At 37.0% G+C, this 25,846-nt stretch overlaps 1 protein-coding gene across 2 annotated transcripts in view; it reads left to right on the top strand.

Moving 5' to 3' along the window:
• The first annotated feature begins 13,984 nt into the window (after nt 1-13,984).
• Nucleotides 13,985-25,846, top strand: part of LOC150080553 (exonuclease V-like) — a 36,416-nt gene continuing 24,554 nt past the window's right edge. Inside the window, exons 1-2 of one of the 2 annotated variants that reach the window (XM_090381413.1) lie at nt 13,985-14,061; nt 23,041-23,148. In XM_090381413.1, coding sequence (XP_090237539.1) covers nt 23,043-23,148 — 106 coding nt within the window. In that variant the 5' untranslated portion in view covers nt 13,985-14,061; nt 23,041-23,042. Of the gene's footprint in view, nt 14,062-14,124; nt 14,276-23,040; nt 23,149-25,846 lie in introns of those variants that run through there. The other variant, XM_090381412.1, reaches the window with a different exon arrangement.

The raw sequence follows: 25,846 nt of genomic DNA on the forward strand, positions 1-25,846 counted from the left end.
CCAGTGAAGTATGGCTATCACTGATTGCATGAACTCGACCATTTTAATAGCATCATGATCTCTTTGCAAGTCTTCCAAATAATATATTGCCTTGCTGATGTAGCTCACATATTCTCTGCAGAGTATACAATAGATACCTCCCCTCCCACTCCTTTGCATAGGTGGTTAGGCATTTTCAGTTGGGGTGGTATAGTCTAATTTCCTGCCAGGGTTTTGTATGGTATGGATATAATTTTGTTCTAGTTATAACCAGTTGTAGTTTTGGGTACAAAGGAATGTGAGCAATGCCAGTGAGGCTGGCTTCCATGTTGAGCACGAATGATGTAAAATGTTTCTAATATGTGCTTATGTCAAAAATAGTTCCCAGTAATTATGGATTCACTAGGTATAATCACAATGCTCTAATGAATTAGACAACAAAAAATGAAATCAATAAAATTAGATCAGATCAGATCTTAGTAATTATCCTGAACAAATTCCTTAACTAATTGGAAATCTTAACACAATCACATACGTACAACACAGAAACACTAAATATTATTTTTCCTTCAGACATGGAGACCTGACTCACTGGTATTACTCATATTCCTTCTTACCCAAGACTATCAAGGGGTACAGCCAGGTTTCTATGAAATTATAATATCCTTATACAAAACCTTGGCAGAAAATTACACACCACAATCATGTAATATATGTATTTATAGTATTAAAAAAGGCTAATCAGTGTAGTGGATTAGCCTTTTTTACTGCCCTGCCCTGCCCTGTACTGTACTGTACTATAGTGAAGTGATGGGTTATGTTCATGTATGACTGGCCACTTTGCCCATTTGATCTGTACAGATGACTGGTTATCATCCCTAATACATGGAGCTGGTCCATGGACAACTATTTAGCACTACCGCAACCCATGTTTGTCTCTAGAGCAAAGTTTCTGGCACCCCCCTCCCCCATACTTCTCCTTCAACCCATGTACAGTACTAAGTACTATAGGTTTTGATACCTTTCATGTTTTGGGGTTTTCATAAAAAAAAAAAAAAAAATCCCTGCCATCTGTGATTTCCTAAATACAGTGGTGGGTTACAAAAAAATGTATCAAAATCAGTTCAGATACCAAGATCATAAAGTCAGTACAGTTTGTTTAGTTCGGTGATACTTGCTTAGTAGAATGTGCGTGGCTTTAAAATCCGCCACTGGTTAGAGTTTCTACATCTGCACTGCCAGTGCTATAATCAGTAGAGACTGCAACACATACTTGTACCCTATCTTTGATCCTTTTTGGGCTGCATGATGTTAACAGATGCACTAATTTTCCTTCTGCCTTCCCTCCTAACTCTCTCTCCCTTCATCCTATAATCTCTTATCTTTCTCTCCCTTAATGTGTGCAAGGTATCTCTTCTTCCCCCTTTACCCTTATCTTATATGACTTAGACCTGTACATGAGCTATGCATCTACCAGTATAAGGGTACTGAACCATATTCAACTTAGTTGAATATGGGTGGAAAAGATTGCATACAGCAACTGTGAAAGCTCCCATATGTGTTTTTAAATTTTATCATATATATTTCTAATATATTTTAATTTAGTTTATACTGATTTTATAGTTTCTTAAATTTAAGTTATTTTAAAATCTTTTTTATTTTACGATAAGTTTTTTTAATCTGCACAACTTTTTTTTAATGTTAATTTTAATTTCTGCCCGAAATCATACATATTAATCCTTTTAACAAGTGATACCAAGAACAAGCTAGAGTCATACAGGTAATGGAAATTTCAATAACTGCAGTGCAGGTAAGTTTTAGACTGTATGTTATGATCAAAGAACAAAATGTGAGTCCAACAAAATTCTGTTTTCTGCAGGGCCAGCTCAAAAATTACCATAATGCTGTCTTCCTTTACATTTCTGTATTAGAGAAGTTCATTTTCATCAGGTACCCAACATATTCAAATTATATCGAGGGAGTGGGGATTTTTCCATTTGACACCTGTTTTTCATCCAGATTTTTCTATACACAAGGCCCTATTTTCACCTTACCCATTGGCTGCTTCTCAAATTTTTAATAAATTGGCAAGAATTATTTTTATATTGGAATAACAAAATGGTTTAACAATCCTCTGTTTATTTAGTATACACAAAATGGCATATACATAAGACTGTAGCCACTTTGGTTTTTGTTTATGATTGTATATCACATATTGTTTTATTGACTTAAGTTCTACCTAGTGCTTGTTGGGTAAAGAATATACTCAGAACAAGATTATGATCTCTGCCCCCCCCCCAAATAAGGTTATTCTCAAGAATTATCCATTAAAAATGGATAATTTTTGAGAATAACCTTTTTATAACTTTTGGTTTATACTATATACACAGCAGTAATACCCCATTAACACTAACAATCTGCCTTCAAATCTGTTTTCAAGAGTGTGATCATAACCCAGTTCCACTGAAGGAAGAAATTGGAAAAGCCATCAGAGAACTAACATGTTCCTGGAATTGATGAAATCCAAACAGAATTGATTATAGCTACAGGTGTGAAGGTTGCCAAGTTTTTTCATAAAATGATTGTAAAGATTTGGGACAGTAGCCATCAGATTGGAACAAATCAATTTTCATTCCCTTACCAAAAGGAGATCTGAAAGTTTGCTCAAATTTCAGGACTATTAGGCTAATTTCCCATGCTAGCAAGATACTTCTTAAAATCATACTAAGCAGAATTTCAATCAAACTTTTTTTTTTATGATAACCCCAAACACGAGAGGTATTAGAACCTATAGTACTTAGTACCTTGCTTGGCTTGGAGGTTGAGAAGATGAAAGAAGATATTTGTTAACATTAGACTTGAACTTCTGTAGACTAATTTTCAGGAAATACGTATGAAGGAAGGTTGTTCCAGAAAATGGCAGTTGAATGAATAAACGAGGAAGATCAAAAGTTGGTTGTGTGAGTTTGAAGTTGGACAGTAAATGGATGTTGGCTGGTGGCGGCACGTGTTCGGACCGTTTTGAAAGAGCAAGAATTATAGAAGCCAATTCAGAAGAACAGTGCCCGTGGAAGTATCTAGAAAAGGCATGCAGCAAAAATAGTATGTCTATGAGACAGAGTGGAGAGACTGTTAGAGAGGAGACATTAATTAACCTAACTGCACTCTTCTGAATGGAATCTAGAAGCCTGAGAGAGGTTTTGGGGACATCGCCCCAGATGTGGGAACAATATTCCATGGTAGGGCGGATTTGCGATGTATTTAACGCCGAAAGCACAAGTTTTTTAGATGCAGAGGAAGCAATATTTGTAATATGCTTGTGCCAAGAGAGATTAGAAGTCAGGGTAATCCCCAAAAGAGATACAGTAGAACCTCACTAAATGGTCTCCCTCTGTAATTGGTCACCTTTGGAGGACCAGTTTTGTGAACATGAGGGAGTTCATTAAATTAACTTCCTTTTATTAAATGAATTTTTACATACATTATTTCTCTTCATATGTAATGAAGTATAAATTTAAAAATCATTGAATTTATACATTGAATCAAAAATCATTGGATTTGTGTCACTACAATAGCAAAAGTAGTGACAACAGTTAAAAAAAAAACAAAACTACCACAGCATGGTTACATAAGGTTTGAGTTTGCAACATGGCAACAATAGACATTTAACCATATTTAGTAGTCAACTGAGCTTGAGCCAAGATCAACTTGGGCTGCAGCACTTTCATACTGACTGCCAGTGGTGGCTTCGTTTAACCTTGCACAGAGGCCAAGCAGTGATTATGATTGCCATCCTTCCGCACAGAGGAAAAGTCCAGAGTTTAAACCCGTTTATGGGCTTTCTTCACAATGGCCCAAGTTCAGGTCAGTCTAAGGTAAGGCGTAGCTTTTTTCCTTCAGCAAGCCAATCAAAAACGCAAGTATACTGACATGTCATGTCACTTTGGCACCTAACATGCCTAAAAAGCTAATCTAGCATCTGTTTTATTGGGAAAATAAATAGCATCTGAATGCGGCAGCCAGTATGCTACATAGTGCCCACCACTTTCTTTGATTTCAAAATGACCAATGACTACAATAGACATTGAGGAGGTATAGTAATGTGAGCAGTAGGAGGAATTGGCCGCTGGGCCCCAGGAGGCAGATTATTTAGAGACATTTCATTTCTCCTGCCCATATAACCTTGCCACTCCTGTGATCATCCACTTGCATGGTGCTTTCTACCAAAAACCTTTTTTCATAGCAAACCAACTAAAGAAGGCACACAATTACAGGCAAAATATACAGACACCAGCTTTAATTGCAAGCATTCTGCTTAACATGCAATCATATAATTTTTTTAAGAATTTAAGATAAATTAATTTATGGCTTTTGGGAGGTGTTAGGATTTTCTATTGCAATTTGTGTGCAAAATCAGTGACTCATACTTAGTAATGAAAAGTCCACTTGTTTGTCATGTTTTTCCACTGGAAGTGTTGGGTTGACAAAGTATTTCAGTTGTATTGGCATTAGTAGAGGCATATGATGAAAGAAAGCGAGCTTATATAGCAGCCAAAAAAAAAATACACCTCAATTAGATCACCTCGCAGGTGCATAGTTTTGTGTGTAAAGATTTAAAAAATATATTATAGTTATTTATTTTCTGTTTTTAATATAAAATATCCAAAAGTCGAAATTCAATACCTCCTCATCGCATACTTCTTGTGCACCCATTTTGCGAAGCACTTCTTGTGCACCCATTTTGCGAAGCACTTCTTGTGCACCCATTTTGCGAAGCACTTCTTCAGGTAAAACATAATTTTTACAACACTTTTGAGCCCGTATTGTATCCACATTTTTCGATTTGATTGAACAATTTAAAGCTATGACCCAACGGTCATGTTTTTCCGCGAGTGCAACTACGTATAATATCCTTGAATAATATTAAACCGATTCTTCGCTTTATAAAACTGAAATAAGATATCTCTATGTTTAACATGTATATCAATAAAACATTTCAATTATGAAATATTTATATTATTAAATAAATATTTCTTAATTTAAATGCTACACTGCCGAAATATATAAAATGCTAAACATATTTAAAAGTTTTACATTTATACTCTTTCCTCTATCCGCTATTACATATTTTAATCCGCTAAAACTAGCGGGAAAACCGCTAAATTGGCAAACTGAACACTAGCTCGACAAGTACTGCCATGCGCACATTACTGTTGCAACTCTTAATAATATTTCCCGCTAGCCGCATGCTCAAAATCCTCTATTTTTAACACTTAACCCGCCAGATGTTTAAATTTTCATTTGGGTTAAATCCTATTAATTGGTGCCATCAAAAATAATGGGTGCCTCAAAAATTTTTAAAACCCCTACATTATGTCCAAACAAAAACTTCCAAATTGCATATCAAATGCAGTTTATTCTGAGGAAGGAGTCAAAAATAACAACCACCGTTTAACGGAGTTGAATTTATGCAGTGGCAATATTGATCACTTGTTTTCTTGGTTGGTGAAAAACACATTTTGCAAAATACAGATTTTTGTGAAGTTTGCAATCTTGAAATGTGGCTTACAAAAAAGTGAATGTAAAACTGATATGTTTAGATGGGATTGTAGGAAACTTGCCGTAAAACGAAGAGTATTAGACATAAATCATTTTTTGATGATAGTAGATGATCGTTATCTCAAAATTTATTATTTCTATACTTCTGGTCTCAAGATCCCACTGCTCTTGATTTAAATATCAATAAAAACACATTGAAAAATGCAAAGATCTGAGGGAGATCTGAATGATATCAATAATTGATTCAGTTAGTTAACTAGGAGGGATATCAGAAAATGGAATATCTATCGAAGTTGAAATTGATGAATCAGCATTTTTCAAAACAGAATATAATAGAGGACGATTAATAGGAACACAATGGGTTTTTGTGCATTCGAAAGAATTACCAAAGGATGTTTTTTTTTTTAGTTCCGGTAGAAAATAGAGATAAAACAACTCTATTATCAATTATAAGAGAAAGAATATTGCCAGGTACAAGAATCATCAGTGATATATGGCCTGCATATAAAGATCTCTACTGAGACATTAATTATACCCATGATGAGGTTATTTATCGCTATAATTTTGTTTCTCCAAATGATTCAAGTGCTCTTACTCAAAATATTGAAAAACACTTGGTTACATGCCAAAAGAAAATTATAATACCAATTTGGAACACAGGATAGTCTACTAGTAGGTTATCTATATGAGTTTCTATTTAGAAGAAAATTTTCTAAAGAAAAATTCTTTAATTACCTTATTTTAGAAATAAATAAAATAGAAAGGTACATTTTTTTTTTTTTATGTATTTTGAAAGTTTCAATTGAATTTTTGATAATTTGTTAATTGTTAAAAAATTTTTCTAACTTTTTTAAGCATATATTTTTTATGGCACCCATTAATAGGATTTAGCCTTCATTTTTTGTAGGGATTTAAAAAATATATATTATACATAAAAAGTTATTTATTTTCTGTTTTTAATATAGAATATATATCTAAAAATCTAAATTAGAGTCGAAATTCAATACCTCCTCATCATGTGCTTCTTGTGTGCCTATTTTGCGAAGCAGTTCTTTAGGTAAAACAATTTTTACAACACTTTTCCACTCTTGAGCCCACATTTTTCGATTTGATTCAACAGTTTAAAGCTATGACCCAACGGTCATGTCGTTTCTCCACGAGTGTAACTACCTATTGAAATTGTTGGAATCCCTGAACCGTCATGTCGCTTTATATCCCATACCTGGGTTTACCAAGCCCATACTAACCAGATGTGAGCCCCCGGGGCTCACATCTTGTGAGTATGGGCTTGGCAAACCCAGGATCCTGAGCTGGATATCATCATTCTTCTCTTTCTTGGTGATTCCTTTCTACTTCTCTCTCTCTCTCAGGGTAACTCGCGGAATTTTTTTTTTTTTTTTTTTTGGCTGGTGCATCATAAGTATCAAACTTCCTTGTACCATACGGCTAATAATAATGATATGTATATCAACAAAACATTTCATTATGAAATATTTTTAAATATTAAATATTTCTTAATTTAAATGTTACATTGCAAAAATATATAAAATGCTAAACATATTTTATACTCTTTCTGCTATTACATATTTAAATCCGCCAAACCTGAAGCAATTCCGCTAAAACTAGCGGGAAAACCGCTAAATTGGCAACACCGGCGCACACAGTCTGCTCAGCACCGATCAGGAAGAGCCCCTCTAGCGGCAGTTATGAAACGTTCACCCGGTAAAAATGAAACTTACACCAATCGGCGAATAAAATGGTCACCCCTCGTATACAGGGTGATTCACTACCAGTGCGACAAACTTGCAGGAGGTATAGGGAGCACAAAGACGAATCGGAATCACATAGCATTGAAGGGTCCGAAATGCTTTCGTCATGCGGTAGAGGACGTTGAAAGGGAGGTCGCGTGAACAGCGGTCCCGCTGGAAGTCAGCATTTGCGAGCCGTTTCTGGTGAAGAAACCAAGTAGCAAAAGTCGTCCGGAGTGGATAATCCGCAGGCTCCAATGATTGGACGCGTTGCAGATGGTATGAACTTATTTGATTTGTTGACAGTATCCTCCATACAGTGAATTGGGAAATACCCAATCGTTGGCCTATCGCTCGAGTACTCGTACTCGGATTGCCTTCTGCAAGACGTAGGACATTCTTCTCATTGTCTGGCGTGCCCTTCGTTCGCTCTTGATTCATGGTACCTCTCGTGAAACAACCAGAAGTATTTTTCACCAACCGTATGTTGAAATAAAATAAAACGAAAGCCAAAATTTTCATAACTTTATAATTAAGCTTACAATAAATTACTATTTACAGTGGATATAAAACAAATAAAATATAAAATACAATAAAATATACCAGGTTAAAAGCGATAAAATATCTGAAGCTTTCGAAGGTACTGTTGAGAAAGAAGGCTGAGCCTTTTTGTTAAATTCTTTTAATTAATTTTTAATTGTGTTCAATTTATTTTTTACTGTAATGTAATATTTTCGATTTTTTAATCTTATTTCAACTGTAAGTTATATTCGTTTCAATTTCTGGAAAGTATGACACGTGTTTCACGAACCATATTGAGCTAAACTTCTCTTATTCTTTTACAAATTATAATCGTACAGAAACTACCAGTTATTCATAATGAACCCACAGATCGCGAATACTGTACCTCGAAGTGCGGTTTCGAAGATTTCAGAATACGATTCATGACAGGTTCTACATGATCACTAAACCTCCGATAAAGGTACAGCAACTTCACACCAGAAACCCCCACTGCCCATCCTTCAGGATTGAATGCTTGCCAGACCTGTTCAATTTAATTGGAACTGAATCTATCGGTACCATTATTAGACTCTTTTATAATAATAGGAGAACCAGTCACCTTCCCCAACTTCCAAGTCTGCAACGCCACAACCCACAACTGACTTGACTCTTCCCCGACAACTTCCAACGATCCCGGCAGTCTCCCATTCATCCCACTGCTCTGCCAAGCCCCACAGTCAAAGTTCCACCCTGCCATGATAAAAGTTTCCCGTGTCTCCTGTGTGATCCTAATCAAATTCCGGTCCAACTTACGTCAGGAATTCGTTCCGTTCGTCTGCGAACACACCAACTCAGGACACCTTCAGTCAGAACTGAAGTTCATCGAACACCAGTCATTAGGGTGTACTTCCAAAACATCAGGTCCATTAGGAAAAAAGTAGATTCAACAAAACATATCCTCTCTCTCAGGCTGCTGACGAGGTCAGCCTTGAAGAAACGTGGTTTCAACCTAATGAAGACACACTCTTTCTGCTCAGCTATTGCTGGTTACCACATGCTGTCTGCCTCCAGGGAGCAATCTAGAGGCGGTGGAGTAGCCATACCATATAACACCCCCCCCCCTTTTCTCCTATGAGCATTCGACCTCAACCACAACTCAAGCTTTTGAAGCTATTATAGTCTAGCTACGTTGCCATTCCAGCCACATTGATATCGCTTCCGTGTATATTCTTCTAGGACCCAATTGAAGATCTAGGGAACTGGCTTTTAAACCATTTCGTCCATACCCTAGGGGCTCACATCTGGTGAGTATTTGGTGGTCACTCTTTCTTGGTGATTTCCTTATATTTCTGACTCTCTCTCTCAAAGTAACTCAGAAATTTTTTTTAGCTGGTACAGCATAAGCCTCTGGCTTCCTTGCACGATATGGCTAATAATAATAATAATCATCATCTGCGCAACACCATGTTTGTGGCGATTAAACTGCCATCACCTCTTTATCAGGCTCTATGAGTTCTTCAAATCCATGACATGATACGGGTCTCATTGAAATATCATTGACCGGTTCGAACCAGTGTCATTTACCGGGTTCGAACCCCACCAGGGGATCTGTTCTACATGTCTTTTCTTAATTTGAATTTATGCCCCCTTAGGTTCGTAATCTGAACAAGTGGAAGGATCCCATCAGAATTCAGCGTGCTCAACCCATTCAAGGACTTATAGACCTCAATCAGATCACCGCGCAGGTGCCTAGTCTCCAGCCACTGCAATTTGCAGAACTTAAGCCTCTCTTGGTAAGCGGATCCCTTCATTCCCCCTCACCAATCTTGCCCTTCTCTGTACACGCTCAAACAAATCTACATCCTTCCTAAAATGAGGCCTCCAGATCTGTACACAGTGCTCAAGGCGTGGCCTGACCATTGCCTTATACAGAGGGATAATCACCTCCTTTTCGCTGCTAGCAAAATTCCTATATATCATTGACAAAACCCCATGACCTGCCCTGGCAGCCTGTCTGCATTGTTCAGAAAACTTCATATCTGACTGCACAATTACTCTCAGGTCTTTTTCATTTTCTACCACTCTAAGTGTAGTACTACACAGTTGGTACGTTTCTCTGGGGTTACTTCTACCCATATGCAGTACTTTGCATTTGTCAAGGTTAAACTTCAGTTGCCACTTCTTAGCCCATCTGCCCAAATTATCTAGATATTGTTGCAGTAGCACACTGCCATTATTGTCATTAACAACCTTGCCAACCTTTGTATCATCAGCAAACTTCGACATTAAGCCTGATATACCTTCATCAATATCATTGATAAATATACAAAACAACAGTGGACCCAACACCGAACCCTGTGGGACTCCACTAATAACATTAGTCCGCGAAGGGTAGCACCCATTGATTATCACCCTCTGTCTTCTCCCACTTAACCATCCTTTTATCCATTGTAGCAACTTACCCTTAATACCATTCTGCTCCAATTTGTACAATAGTCTTTCATGCGCAACAGTGTCAAAAGCTTTCCTGAAATCCAAATATATGATATCAAAATTATTTTTTTGCATCCAGTTCCTTTGTAACCACATCATAATATCCTAACAAATTTGTCAGACAAGACTTTCCCTTAACAGACCCATGCTGTGTCTGAATTATTGCTGCAGTCTTGTCTAGATGATCCTGCAATGCATCTTTAACCAGTGACTCCATTATTTTATCCGGAACAGAAGTTAAACTAACTGTCTGTAATTACTCTTGTCACCCTTCGATTCCCCTTTGTGAATTGGGGATACATTTGTACATCTCCAGTCCGTGGGAACCTCCTCTGAGTCCAAGGATGCTCTCATAATTATGGCTAAGGGTTTGCTTAGTTGCTTTATCGCCTCGTTTAATATAACTGGATAGATCCCATGCACCCCAGGTGCTTTTCTTATGTTTAACTTCAACAATTTCTCCTCCATTTTTCTCTCAGTTATTACAAAATCAGTAAGTATCCTGCTATAATTTGATAACCTTCTGGCATTTTCAAAACTTAATCATTCCTCATGTGTGAATGTAGATGCAAAATACTCTTTCAGTTTGTTTGCTATCTGAGCAGGATCATCAATAGTCGAACCATTGATGTCAAGTTGGCCAATCAGATTCATCCCCTTCCTTTTAGAGTTTATATAAGTAAAGAAATCCTTGCTATTTTTCTTAGCATCTTTTGCCTAGGATTTATTTTAATCTTCCTTCGCCTGCCTAACCTCCTTTGTGACCTGATTACAGGTCACCATTTGGAGGGAATGGTGTGGTTTTTTTTTTTTTTTGGCTGATGCTGCATAAGCTACTACACTGGCTTTCTTGCATCACATGCCACTATTACTACTACTAGTACTACTACAGACTAGCTTATATCTGCCATAGGCTTCTGAGTCGCTTGATAATTTATATGCATCCCATGCATTTTTCTTCTCTATCACGAGTCTCATTAGTTTATTTGATAACCATTTAGGCCTAAACCTTGCACAATATTTCTTAATAGGTATGAAACTTTCAGTAGCATCCACGATTAATTCCTTTAATGCTTCCCTCTTAGAATTTACTGTTGGTAACATCATCAGTTGATCCCACTGTACTGAATTTAAAAACTTTCTGAGACCACTGTACTCACCTTTACGGAAGCAAAAACCCTTTCCTTTACCCCTGATGGTAATTATATCTTTAAGTAAATCCCACATCAGTACACTGTGAACACTGCCACCTAGTGGTTCCTTGGAGGTTCCAAACTTCTACATCCCTGACAACAAAATAATCAAATACGTTACAGCACCTAAATACCTTAATCACCAACTCTGTGTAGAAACAGCATCCTGCATTCCTTGGGAAGTCCCTATCGACTGTGACCTCAGCCTCGCAGGGACTCTCATGTCGAACTGTATTTAATCAGTCACTGACTATGCTGACACCAAACGGTTAACAGTGACTCCTCGATCCAGATCGGGTTGGACTCCTGACCTTAACGACAGCTTATCCTGGCTACCTGGTCGTGTCTATGAGTGCACTCATTCTGGGTGATCACCTTGCATCCCGCGGTGATGTGTTGGATCGTTTCTGAGGCCAGGTGTGGCATGTCGGCATGTGTCATCGGACACTCCAGGCTCCTTGCCGATGTATTTTTCTATAGTTTCTGGTGTTGATTACCTGGTCTTTGATGGCGAGCATGAATCCTTCAATTTCGGGGAAGAGCTTCCCGCTCGTGAGCCATGCATTGGAAGCAATTTTATCTATGTGATCTTGATGGAAATCATTGCAGTGTCTGCCATGGAATGTCTTCTCTGCACATCTTTCTAGCTTCGTTTGGGCCTCCTGGTTGGGAGGCACTCCTTGCTTTGGTTTAGTGGGGTATACCGCTTCTCTATCTTCCTTATGGCCTGGTAGAGTGCTGCTGTGTTTCTGGAAGCAATCCTTCTGGTTAGCTATCACTGTTTTCTGTTGCTTGATGAGGTCTATCAGGCCCCTTCCTCTCTCTTTCCGAACTATTAGTCCCTCCACGGCTGACTTCGGTTGGTGTTGGCGTCTTAGTCATCATTGTCCTTGTCTTTCTCATGATATTCTGCAGCTCGGTGTTATTCCAATCTAGGATCCCGAAGGAGTATGTTAGCACTGGGACTGAATAGATGTTTATACTGTGTTCCCTCCGTTGACCTTTGCTTTGAGCAAAGTTGACCAGAGGGAAGGCCTGTCTAACCTATTTTTTGGTCAGGCAGGCCTTGATTTACTTGTGCTCTAACTGCTGAGACTGCATCATCCCCAGGTATTTGTAGGTCGTTCCCCCAGCCATGACTTCGATTTCTTCACCAGTCTGCAGTTGGTAGTTTCGGCCGACCAATTTCCCTTGAAGCAATCCGTGGATCTTGCAATTGTCTAGTCCAAATTCCATTCTGATATCATTGCTGAATTTTTCGGTGGTACCCGGAGTATTTGCTGGAGTTACTGCGTAGAGCTTGATGTCATCCATGTATATAAGGTGGGAGAGGATGTTCAGGTTTTTCCTTCTTTTTTTAAGGTTGTGTCCGTGTTTACTGTTTTTGAGCATGTTGGATATGTTTAGGTTAGGTGTTATTACTAAAAATATAATATAATTGTAGAAATAATATCTTGTCTGGGCATTTATATTATTTTTTTTTTAAATCTTGGCAGATACTTTTTTGATTATTTTCATTTGATTATTATTAGTGATGAGCCAGGAGTCTGAAACAGAAGATGAGGATATTGAACAACTTTGGGGAAACATAGATGATCGGATGAAATAACTATTGAATGATTAGAATATATAGAAGGTAAAAGATTTTATTTCATTTGTTACTTTAAATGAGATGGCATTTATTATTGTATTGCAAACATATATATATACACACACACACACTGAATAATACTAGTAAATAACGTTTTGGCTATTTATTATTTTTAGCAATGTTCGTTTTATAATTTAACTTGCTGTATTACTAAGCAGGTGGCATGCAGACAAAGGTAGGTTTAGCAATGTAATTCTGAAATACCTACTGACATTGCTGAGGAATTATTATATAGTACAATAAACCCTCAATATAATGGACTGTGGGAATAGGTTAAGTTGAACGCGAGATAGAATCATAGCTCAGGACATCTACCTGAAAGATTCCTCTCCTGATGGGGATAAGTCTGGTAGTGTTGAGAGTAACACTTTGATGGTGTTACTTAAATAGAAACAGAGTTGTGGAAAATGAGAACTGAATAATGAACATATTCGTAACTAACTGAATTAACTATCTGTCAAATATGATACTGTGCATAGCAGTCAGCGAAACGAAGTGTAGACCGGAGGAACACAGATTTAGATAGGACTAATTCGACTGGAAAAAATGTTAATTTTGTTTAAGAAATATTAATGTAATAATAACTAATGCTCTTGTTCAGTAGTAAGAAAAGTTGGTTAAGAACCGATTTAGTTTTAAATATAAAATTGCGTTTTAATATTTATCTTAATAATTTTGGGACAGCATATCCAAACATGCCATTGACGCAGCGTGGCTCTGTTATAGATATACAGTAGTTTGTATGCAATGTAGTTATTTATGTAAAGATGTTGATGTCGCAGAGCCACGTGAGTAGATTTAAACAACTGCCACGTGTTTCAAGTGTTTTCCGTCATGCGATATATTTACCCTTTCGACATGTGTATTATCTCTGATTTGATCTTTGTGTGATGCTTACTAGGCGATGAAAACAGTAGGTGTTTTAACTGCCATGAAGGTAACTGATAATAGATCTCACGTGAGTTATTTAGCGCGGATATCTGTACTCAGATTATGTGTTCACATGTTCATGTCAAAGTCTTCAGTGTTTTTTTTTTTATTATTTTGCGGTCTGATATTAAATCAAATACATGACGTTATTAAATCTTGATTAAAAGTTATTAACTCGTGTATTTTAATCTATCCAGTAATGGACTACTTACTGCAAGCAAGTAAGATATCTTGCATTCTTTAATTTTTATATTAATAATATTTTATTTAATATCTAATTAATATTCAGTTCAGCAAATTGCAGCGTCTGTAGCAGTGGTTTTCGACCTTTTTTTACTAACGGCACCCCTAAGTAATTTATTTTATTTTGTGGCACCCCTACTCAATTTTCTGCCTGTTAGATCCGATTCTCTCGCTGGGTATATACAGGTTGTCTCAAAAATACACGGCATAACTTCAGGAATGAGTTCCTCATATGTAGGCAATAAAAATATTTTATATCAACATAGCTCCGGAAATGTTTGGTTCATGAGTTATTAACCGGAATGTATTATCTCTCGCAGGTGATTTCCTTCATCACAAGGTACTCATCATCATCATATTTCAAGCTTTTCCTAACTGGTCACCTGGGCCGAAGCCCATCTACCAATATTTCATAACTGTTTATTTGTTACAATTCTTAGGTCAATTAACCTTAACAAAAACAACAATTACAAAGTCTAACTTGACTTATGATAACAAATTAAAGAGAGCACAACCTTTAGCCTCGCGGGGGGACGGCGTCTCCGCCCCCCTCACGAGTTTCCGTCCCCACCGCGAGGAGGTAGGTTGCCCTATCTAGCAAACATTGTCTGACACCTCTCAGACTAAATAATAATACAAATTTCATTCAATACAAATTGATCTTACAAGATTATCTCACAATCAATGCAAACACACACCTGCCCGGTTCCTGCAGACCCCAACACTGACGCCACTGTGACTGACGACCCCAGTCACTGCTGGGAGAAGTCTTTTTCAATCACTGGAAGAGGAGAAACCCCCCGCATGACACCACTAATCCTGTTCTGTACGTCTCTTTAGGGTATCAACCGCTTTCAAGTATTCTGGACATATTCGGTTATTAGCATCATGCTCAGAAGGCATCACAAGGTACTGACAGAATATGGTGGTTTTCCATTCCGACCATGTACTCAAATCAAGAGCAAGCGGATATGCACTTTATGTACGGTTTGGCGGATGGCAATGCCCTGGGGACTCGTCGTTTGTACCACGAAAGGTTCCCAGAATGAAGATTTCCAGACAGGAAAACGTTTGAAGGTATCCATCGCCGCCTTTGTGAACGTGGGACCTTTACACCTCGTGTGAGACAATACGAAACATGCCAGGAATTTGGCATCGTCTTCGCGAGTCCATGAGACATCGTGAGGCCTGTATTCAGGCAGAAGGTGGACATTTTGATCAATTACTATAAGGTGATGTGGACAGTTAAGTGTCATAGACAGGCCTTCAAAACTCGGAAACCAAGCATTTCCTGAACTATATTGATATAAAATATTTTTATTGTCTATATATGAGGAACTCATTCCTGAAGTTATGCCATGTATTTTTGAGACACCCTGTGTATATATATATATATTTGCATAATGAAGTAGTTAAAAAAAATTTAAACCCTCAATATAATGGACTGTGGGAATAGGTTAGGTTGAATGCGAGACAGAATCACAGTGGGCTCTTATATATATATATATATACACACACACACACACACACACACAAAGTTAGTGCAAATGCGGCATATTAGTACACAGCAAACTAAATTATCAAAAACAGCATCATTTTAGTTAAATCTCATATTGTGAATACCTTCACAAAGAGTTGCCATGATGTTGTCAGTCTAAATTCACTTTATACACCATCAGGCATCTCCCATAATGTGGAGTTATACTTCATAACTGGTTTGTCATCATTGCATCACCAGGGTACCTGCCCACCCACCGATAAGGAGCCAATAAGCTCCAAAACATTGCCGTATGGGGGGGGGGCTGATGGCCACGGAGTTTCTGAGAATAGGTAACAACGATCTTCTCTACTGGGGAAGCATTGCCTATTCGAGGAATTTATGGGTTTTTGAATGGTGTGAGTTGAAGGAGTAACTGTCCCTTTCTTCCTTCAATGGCATTTCTTCCTCTCCTACTATTACCTTCCTACATCTTTTTTGCTTTCCTAAGTCTAATAGGGATAGTGTGAGGATAACAGATCTTTATCCCATACCATATTTAAAACAGTGCCGTCTGGGTGGTGGTGGTATCTGCTGAGAATAAGTAACAATAGTCTTCTCCTTTGGTGAAGCGTTACTTATTTGAAGTAGTGCAATATCATGGCAACTCATTGTGAAGGTATTTACAATATGAGATTTAACTAAAATGCCGTTTTGCTAATTCAGAGTTTTCTGCGTACTAATATGCTGCATTTTCACTAACTTGTACATACCAATAAACAAAATTACAATTCATAATACAAATTATATATATATATATATATATATATATATATATATAATAATTTTATTCTTTATATTTATATAGAGGTACTAAATAAACATCAATTATAGATCACCACAAAATTAAAAAGATACCATACACCTTTTTATAATGAAATAAATATATAAATTTTTTTAAAAAAAAAAGTTTAACTTAAACCCAAATTAAGTGGCACCCCTGGAATGTTGTTGCGGGACCCTGGTTGAAAACCACTGGTCTGTAGACTAGGCACCTGCGAAGCGATTGGATTGAGGTGCTCATGGCTTTAAATGGATTGAGCAAGCTTAATGCTAATGGATTCTTCCTTCTGTTCAGACTACCCACATGAGGGGCATAAATTCAAATTGAGGAAGGATGGTTGCAGGAAAATGTGCAGAATTTTTTGCAGCAGAACTTTCTTGCAGCATTTGCTGATACTAATACAAATTAATAAAAAAAGAACATGTAAAAACATTTCAAAATGAAATCTAAACACTGTTAAATAAAATACAAAATTTCAGTGAACCTTGTTATTTGCGCACCAGACATACTCTCAAATTGGATGCTTAAAAGGTCGTTTAATTGGCAAGTACTTATTATACGATTGAGATTAAAAAGGGGGAGTAAAGAAACCATTAATTATTATTATTAGCCATATGGTGCAACTAAGCCTTGCACCATATGTGGCTTATGTTGCACCAGCCAAAAAAAAAATTTCCAAGTTACCCTGAGAGAGAGAGAGAGAGAGAGAGAGAATAACCAAGAAAGAGAAGAATGATGATATCCAGCTCAGGACCCTGGGTGTGCCAAGCCCATACTCACCAGATACGTGTGTCAGTTAAAGTAGTTAATTGTCCAATGTTATTACGTTTCTGCAGCCAGGAAATGTCACATGAATGAACACAGGTTGAGGTAAGAAAAACGTGTTTTTTTCTTATGCAGCCAGGAAATGTCACATGAAAGAACACATGTTTTTCTTACCTCAACCTGTGTTCTGACTAGGCAAGTGGTGTGAGGTATGCACAAGCAAAGCAATAAACAAGGATAGCTTGTCCAGAAATAGGCATAATGGTTGACAAGAAAGGCTTATATTTTCAAGATAAACAATATAAAGAAACAATATAAAAAAATGGAGATATAATTGACTTTTAAGAGAACTAATAATTTCACATTATTTAATTATTTTGGCAATGAATGCAATCATTAACCATATTTAGCAGTTGTGTGAGCTTGAACCACAGTCCACACAAACACGTATTCTAGAACATGCTTTCCAGTTGACCACTTGGCTGATAAACTGTAAATGAGACCAAATTTTTTTGTTAATGTGTGTGATGATTGACAGTTGCTATGAAAAGTGTGAAAATCTAAAAATAAGTGTATCTAGATGAGTACAACGAACAACTGTATGGAGAAATACAGTGGGCCAGTAAATCAGAATGTCTTATAATGAGGGATTTTAACTTCCCAGATATTGACTGAAACTTGTGGGTTGGTCATTTGCATACTAGCAAAACTTTTATGGATTTATTGGATGACTGTTTTCTACAACAGCATATTCGAGAGGCAATCAGAGGAAGCAATACCCTTGATCTGATTATCAGCAGTGATTATTCATGCATTAAGAATCTTCAAATAAAGGAACTACCAGGTGGCAGTGATCACAGTGCAATGATGTGGGATTTACTTAAAGATATAAAGATATTTTGCTTTCGTAAAGTTGATTACGGTGGTCTCAGACAGTTTTTAAATTCTGTACAGTGGGACCAACTGATGATGTTACCCACAGAAAATTCTAAATGGGAAGCATTCAAGGAATTAACCTTGGAAGCTAGTAGGCTTTTCATACCAACTAAGAAATACTGTTCAAGGCCTAAATGGATGTCAGATGAACTAATGAGACTCGTGGTAGAGAAGAAAAATGCATGAGATGCATGCATATAAATTATTAGGTGATACAGAAGCCTATGGTAGGTATAAACCAGTCTGTAATAAAGTTACAAAGGAGGTTAGGAAGGTGAAGGTAGATTACATTGAAAAATGCGAAGTACTGCATATGGGTGGCAGTAATCCTAGAGTAAAGTACTGACTGTGTGCTACAATACTCACAATATTGGAAAATGAAAAATACTGGGGATAATTGTGCAGTCAAATATGAATTTCTGTGAACAGTGCAGAGAGGCTGCCAGGACAGCTCATGGGGGTTTTTGTCTTTGATATACAGGAATTTTGCTAGCAAGGATAAGGAGGTTATTATTCCATTGTATAAGGCTATGGTGAGGACACACACATCTTGAGTATTGCATACAGGTCTGGAGGCCTCATTTTAGGAAGGATGTAGAACTGCTGGAATGAATATAGAGAAGGGTAATGGAATTGGTGAGGGGCACAAAGGGAGATGCTCTTACCAAGAAATGCTTCAGTTCTGCAAATTATTATTTATTATTATTATTAGCCATATGGTGCAAGGAAGCCCGAAGTTTATGCTGCACCAGCCAAAAAAAAAATTCCTGCATTACCCTGAGAGAGAGAGAGAGAGAAGTAGAAAGGAATCACCAAGAAAGAGATGAATGATGATATCCAGCTCAGGACCCTGGGTTTGCCAACCCCATACTCACCAGATGTGAGCCCCTGGGGTAAATTGCAGCATCTTTAGACTAGGCACCTGCAAAGTGATCTGATTGAGGTGTTTAAGGGTCTTTGAGATTGAGGTTTTTATTTGAGCAAGCTCAATGCTGGTAGGATTCTTCCTGTTGCTCTGATTACGCACTTGAGGGGGCATAAATTCAAATTTGAGGAAGGATGGTTGCAGAATAGATGTGTGGAAATTTGCCTTTAGCTAGCAAGTGGTTGATTGCTTGAACAAACTTCTGTCTGTTGTTGTTGAAGTTGATAGCTTAAATAAATTTGAGGAAGAACTAGATAAACTTTTGGAAGTAATGGATAAGTGAAATGGGAAATGTCTTTTTTTTTTTTTTTTTTTGCTGATGCTGTATAAGCTTGCTTTCTTGCATGATGTGCCACTACTAATGCTAATATAAACTTGCTACTCAGTGTGACATTCATTGGGAGAAAATCAGTAATCCAGAAACTATAAGAAGAGCTCTGAGAAAAAATAATTATAATAGCCAGGTAACTAGGAGAACACTATGTCAGGCAAGTCAATAAAAGTAAAAGATTGCTGCAGCTTGTTTGAAGTTGCATTCCAGAAATGTTTGTGCAGGCCTGCAGAAAAATGTTTTTATTTTTAATAATTATTTTATCTTATCAGTATATTACATGCTAGAACTGGCTTTTTGCTTTTTAACCTTAGCTATGTACTAGTTTATTTTTTATTCTCACTTACTTGGCTTTCCATAATACAGCTAGCATATTTTTACTTTATATTCTGCTTCCACAACATGTGACAGGCAGTGCTTTGCAGCCACTGATGTTTGCTTCACTATCTCTCTTTTTCCTTTTTTTTATTTTCTCTACTACTCATTTATTTTATATTCTTATACATATGTATAGAAATTGCTATTTTAGCTGCTGTAGCAGTATAAGAATTTATGGATTCAGGAGAGTGAAAAGTTAGTTCAGTACAATGAATTATGAGACACCAGTGCACCTGCCTATTTCAAGTTTTTTAATATTGTTAATAAATATCAGAAACAGTAAGCTGCTTGGCAGCAAAGAAAAGTGGCCATTTATAACTATTTTCTCCTACCATTAAACATTTCATTGTCCATAGTAGTAACTTGCTCCTAAAGCCACATTGATACAGTTTATAATACAGTTATTCACGTGAAACACTGAAAAGCTGTACTGAAATCTAATAAGGGAGGGTAAGAGCAGTGTGTAATTGGATCAGGAAAAAATTTCTATAATGAGTTGCAAATGGGGAAATTTGAACAAAGTGTGCTGGTTAAAATGGGTATATCATCTTAATTACTCACCATTTGAAAACAGGCTTATAAAAAAGTTGTTTAATTAAAGAAGAAGAAAATTCTCTTCTTATTGAACCATGGTTCAATAAGAAGAGAATTTTCTGAAATTCCATATAAAAAACATGTAACATCTTAATACAGTTTTTCAATCATTTTTGAGTAACAGGATAATTTGGAATCGGTAAGAAATTAACAGAACACTATGTATTGTATTGGCAGAACGCAAAATCTGTATAAACTTTATCCATTTATTCATTCATTATCAGTACAAAAAACATTCTGGACTTGAAACAAAATAATTAAAATTAATTAAATCATGAGAATTTGTTTTTAGTATAGATATATTGAATATATTTTCTTTTGAAGTAATAAGGGATTACCAGGGTGAAATGCAAGTTATATAAAGATGAAAATTGCATTAAAAACATTTTTTTTTATAATTTTTATTTTTTTTATGCATATATTGGGCATTTATGCATATAGATGTGTGTTTATATAACCCCGGATTCTTGTATTACTCCCCTCCTCCCCATATAGAAACTCCAGACAACTTCCTATCATAGACTATGTTCTGTGGATCCACAACAAATACATTTATGTTGCTAAATTTCCAGTCTTATTTTATTTTATATCTTGTTGTTGCAATTTATATTCATCAGTATATGAAATAAAATTTTAAATGTGTTTTTATCAAATAAAAGTGCATCATATAGGCTGCCATAGCCAAGTTAGCACGAGAATGCTTCATGTGCTATAATGACAGTGGTTCAAGCCACAGCATATGGTGCTTTTCCGTTTATTCTTTATCTTGGGAACTCCTGACCATGTGGTTATTCCAGAGTATAAACAGAAAATTTTATTTTTGTGTTATATTACGGCTTAAATAACACATATTGTCAATTGTGAAATATGATGAAATGGGGATTTCTTTTGAAAAATAATTTTGGCTGTTTATAAAGAAAAAAAATTCAAAATAACATTATAATAAAGAAAATGTAAAAACGTTTTAACAAAGTAAAATGTGACTATAATTGTTATAATCTATCTATGTTTGACTTTATACAACAGATCATTGCCTTGTCGTTCCCATTTTCCAAAGTCGCTGGACTTAGGCATCTTCCAACTCAAGTTCCTCTCTCTTATAGCTGATATTGCACCCCTCCTTCCATGATTTTCTAGAGTATCCTCATCTTCTCTTCCCTTGTGGTATCTACTCATAAAATTTTAGGCCATCTCTCTTCATTCATGCATATCAGATATCCAAACCATCTCAGCTTTCTATTTTCAGTTTGCTCTATAATGCCTTCATCTGCATGCAAATTTCCTTGTTCGTAACCCTCTCAGGCTTGGAAACTAGCACTTCGATGAGGGTAGTTCATCTCTAGGGCCCTAAGCTTCTTTTTGTCACCCCTATTTCAGTGCCCACACCTCACATCCGCAGCAAAGTACCGATTCCACTAACGACTGTCCGATATGTTTTTTTGTTCTAAGGGAGATATTGTTGTCCCACCTGATAGTATTGAGGGCATAAAGAATCTTCTTACTTTGGCAAATTTGTGTGCTAACTTCCTCTTTCCCCAGTCCTTCCTTAGTTATAATACAGCCAAGATACTTGAAGAAGTCAACAGTTTTTAGAGGTATAAATTGTGTGACTTTCAATTTTCTAAGCACAGCAGATGCTCTGTCGTGCTTAGAAATTCTGTTTTTGTGAAATTGATATTGAGGCCCCCATTGGTTATATGTAAGATGTAGTTTTCTTAACACGTGCTTCTTGTGCTATGATGACATGATCATCGGCAAAATTGAGATTCCATAAATATCTGTCATTAATTAATACTCCCATTCCACAACAGCTTTTTTTTTTCCATTCTTCCAAGGCCCATTCCAAGAAAACATTAAACAATAAAGGTGATAAGCTATAGCCTTTCCTCAGCCCTTTTGTTGGATAGATTGGTTTAGATAGAGACTTTCCAACTTTAATAAATGCCACGTTGTTATTGTATAATTCCCTAATCAGTTCACAGTCTGGATCAACTGACATCTGTTGTAGGGCTTTCCATAATTGGGGCTTTCTTGGAGCAGAATCATAAGCTTTTTCTAGATCGATGAAGGCCAAGTAGGTATCTTTATTCCTTGCTCTTCTTTTCTCCACTAGTTGCTGCAGAATAAACAAATTGCCTACACATGAGCGACCCGACATAAATCCACTTTGTTCTTCACTAAATGTTAAAATTGGAATATTAATTTTCAAATTAATGAATTTGGCTTCTCTATCTCTGTGACCCTGCTTATTTATAATCATTTTTGTGAAATTCAAACTGAGATTAGTGGCTTATATTTTACATTGTCTTGTTTTAAATATTTCTGTAAGTTTGAGTAATATTCACAGTTTTTAAGACAATACATTATTTCTTAGTGTTTTACTAAAAATATAATATAATTGTAGTAATAATATCTTGTCTGGGCATTTATATTAATTTTTTTTTAAAATCTTGGCAGATACTTTTTTGATTATTTTCATTTGATCATTATTAGTGATGAGCCAGAAGGAGTCTGAAACAGAAGATGAGGATATTGAACAACTATGGGGAAACATAGATGATCGTGATGAAATAACTGTTGAAAGATTAGAATATTTAGAAGGTAAAAGATTTTATTTCATTTGTTACTTTAAACAAGATTGCATTTATTATTGTAGTAGTAGTAGTAGTGGCATGTGATGCAAGAAAGCAAATGTATGAGCTTATGCAGCATCAGCCAAAAAAAAAAAAAAAAAAAATCACACCATTCCCTCCAAATGCCTGTCCAGTTCCTCCTTAAATTTATTCAACCTATCAACTTCCACAGCGACAGATGGAAGTTTGTTCCAGCAATTAACCACCCGCTGGCTAAAGGCAAATTTCCGCACATCTATTCTACATCTGTCTTTTCTTAATTTGAATTTATGCCCCCTTAGGTTCGTAATCTGAATAAGTGGAAGGATCCCATCAGAATTCAGCGTGCTCAACCCATTCAAGGCCTTATATACCTCAATCAGATCACCGCACAGGTGCCTAGTCTCCAGCCACTGCAATTTGCAGAACTTAAGCCTCTCTTGGTAAGAGGATCCCTTCATTCCCCTCACCAATCTTGTTGCCCTTCTCTGTACACGCTCAAGTAAATCTACATCCTTCCTAAAATGAGGCCTCCAGACCTGTACGCAGTACTCAAGGCGTGGCCTGACCATTGCCTTATACAGAGGGATAATCACCTCCTTTTCCCTGCTAGCAAAATTCCTATATATCATTGACAAAACCCCATGACCTGCCCTGGCAGCCTGTCTACATTGCTCAGAGAACTTCATATCTGACTGCACAATTACTCCCAGGTCTTTTTCATTTTCTACCACCTTAAGTGTAGTACCACACAGTTGGTACGTTTCTCTGGGGTTACTTCTACCCATATGCAGTACTTTGCATTTGTCAAGGTTAAACTTCAGTTGCCACTTCTTAGCCCATCTGCCCAAATTATCTAGATCCTGTTGCAGTAGCACACTGCCATTACTGTCATTAACAACCCTGCCAACCTTTGTATCATCTGCAAACTTCGACATTAAGCCTGATATACCTTCATCAATATCATTGATAAATATACAAAACAACAGTGGACCTAACACCGAACCCTGTGGGACTCCACTAATAACATTAGTCCAAGAAGAGCAGCACCCATTGATTACCACCCTCTGCCTTCTCCCACTTAACCATCCTTTTATCCATTGTAGCAACTTACCCTTAATACCATTCTGATCCGATTTGTACAATAGTCTTCCATGCGCAACAGTGTCAAAAGCTTTCCTGAAATCCAAATATATGATATCAAAATTATTTTTTGCATCCAGTTCCTTTGTAACCACATCATAATATCCTATCAAATTTGTCAGACAAGACTTTCCCTTAACAAACCCATGCTGTGTCTGTATTGTATTGTAAACACACACACACACACACACACACACACACACACACACACACACACACACACACACACACACATACACACACACTGAATAATACTAGTAAATAACTTTTTTGGCTATTTATTATTTTTAGCAATGTTCTTTTTATAATATAACTTACTGTATTACTAAGCAGGTGGCATTCAGACAAAAGTAGGTTTAGCAACGTAATTCTGCAATAAACCTTCAATATAATGGACTGTGGGAATAACAGATGGTATCCAAGGCTTTTCATCTGAATGGAGGCCAGTGATGTAACTATCTGAGTGTGGTCGTTTTTGCTGTCAGTTAAAATATTTTAATTAGTAATAAAAGATATACTCACAACTATGGTCCTTGAGGCTGTCACAGACATTCTCTCAGGTATGTCAAGCTGGGCTCGTTACCTGGGAGTCTAAAACACCGATGGAACTGATATTCAGGCGACACTCAAATCAGGTGAACCTGACTTCGGCAAAGTCTGGTTGGTCTGTGACAGCCAAATCCTCTGCTTGCACCTTCATGATGGTGGGACTAACAGTCCCACCATCGTGAAGATGTGAACTCCCATGTGCAATACCTGAAATACGGCACTTAGTATACTAGAGGTGATCACCCAGGCGTGAATCAACGTAAGCAGGGATCGAAGTGTGGTGCCAACACCACACGGAGAAATGCTACCCCCTCTTTGTTACCGGGCAATACTAGGTGGTAGATGACTCATCAACTGGTGCAATACCACCACTTTGCTTGAAATGGCGGAACCCATGTTTAGTCTCCAGAGCAAAGCTCTCGGAACCCTTCCGTCTCTTCCATCATGCAGTACGATTGATGTCTTTTGAAGTTATGATGGACATAATGGTGAGATCCAATCTTCCTTACATTTTGAGAGTACAGCTCTAAAACAGTGTGTACAGGCCAGCTGCTAGATAGTCCACTGGACTGAACCTATTGGTAACTCTCTAGGAGGCTTCTGACTCAGCTAGTGTATAATTTCACTGCCCCTACTCTGCCAGATGGTGACTGGAGGGAGTCCAAGTAGTGGGTATGTTGGGGCCATTGTCGAGGTCATGTTATGTCAAGGAACGGGAACTGGGTATATTCTTGCCATGTGTATGCCTTATCCAAAAATTTCATTACTTCATACAATATGTCATCCCCAACTTTCCTTACTACTGAATACATCATGATTTTGTCAAACTAATAAAACAAATGTATCTGTGAAAATATCTAAACTTCCCAAACACTTCCTCATTCATTTTACATTATTCATTATACATGGTCTCAGTTCCAATCTCATTGGTGTCCATTTCCACATACAGTTTGCCTAACCCTATGTACTTTTTCCTAACAAATTTATCAGTTGAT

The sequence above is a fragment of the Mastigoproctus giganteus genome, chromosome 9 (genome assembly GCF_048544385.1).
Source record: "Mastigoproctus giganteus isolate SK-2022 chromosome 9, ASM4854438v1, whole genome shotgun sequence".
In the NCBI taxonomy this organism is placed as follows: domain Eukaryota; kingdom Metazoa; phylum Arthropoda; class Arachnida; order Uropygi; family Thelyphonidae; genus Mastigoproctus; species Mastigoproctus giganteus.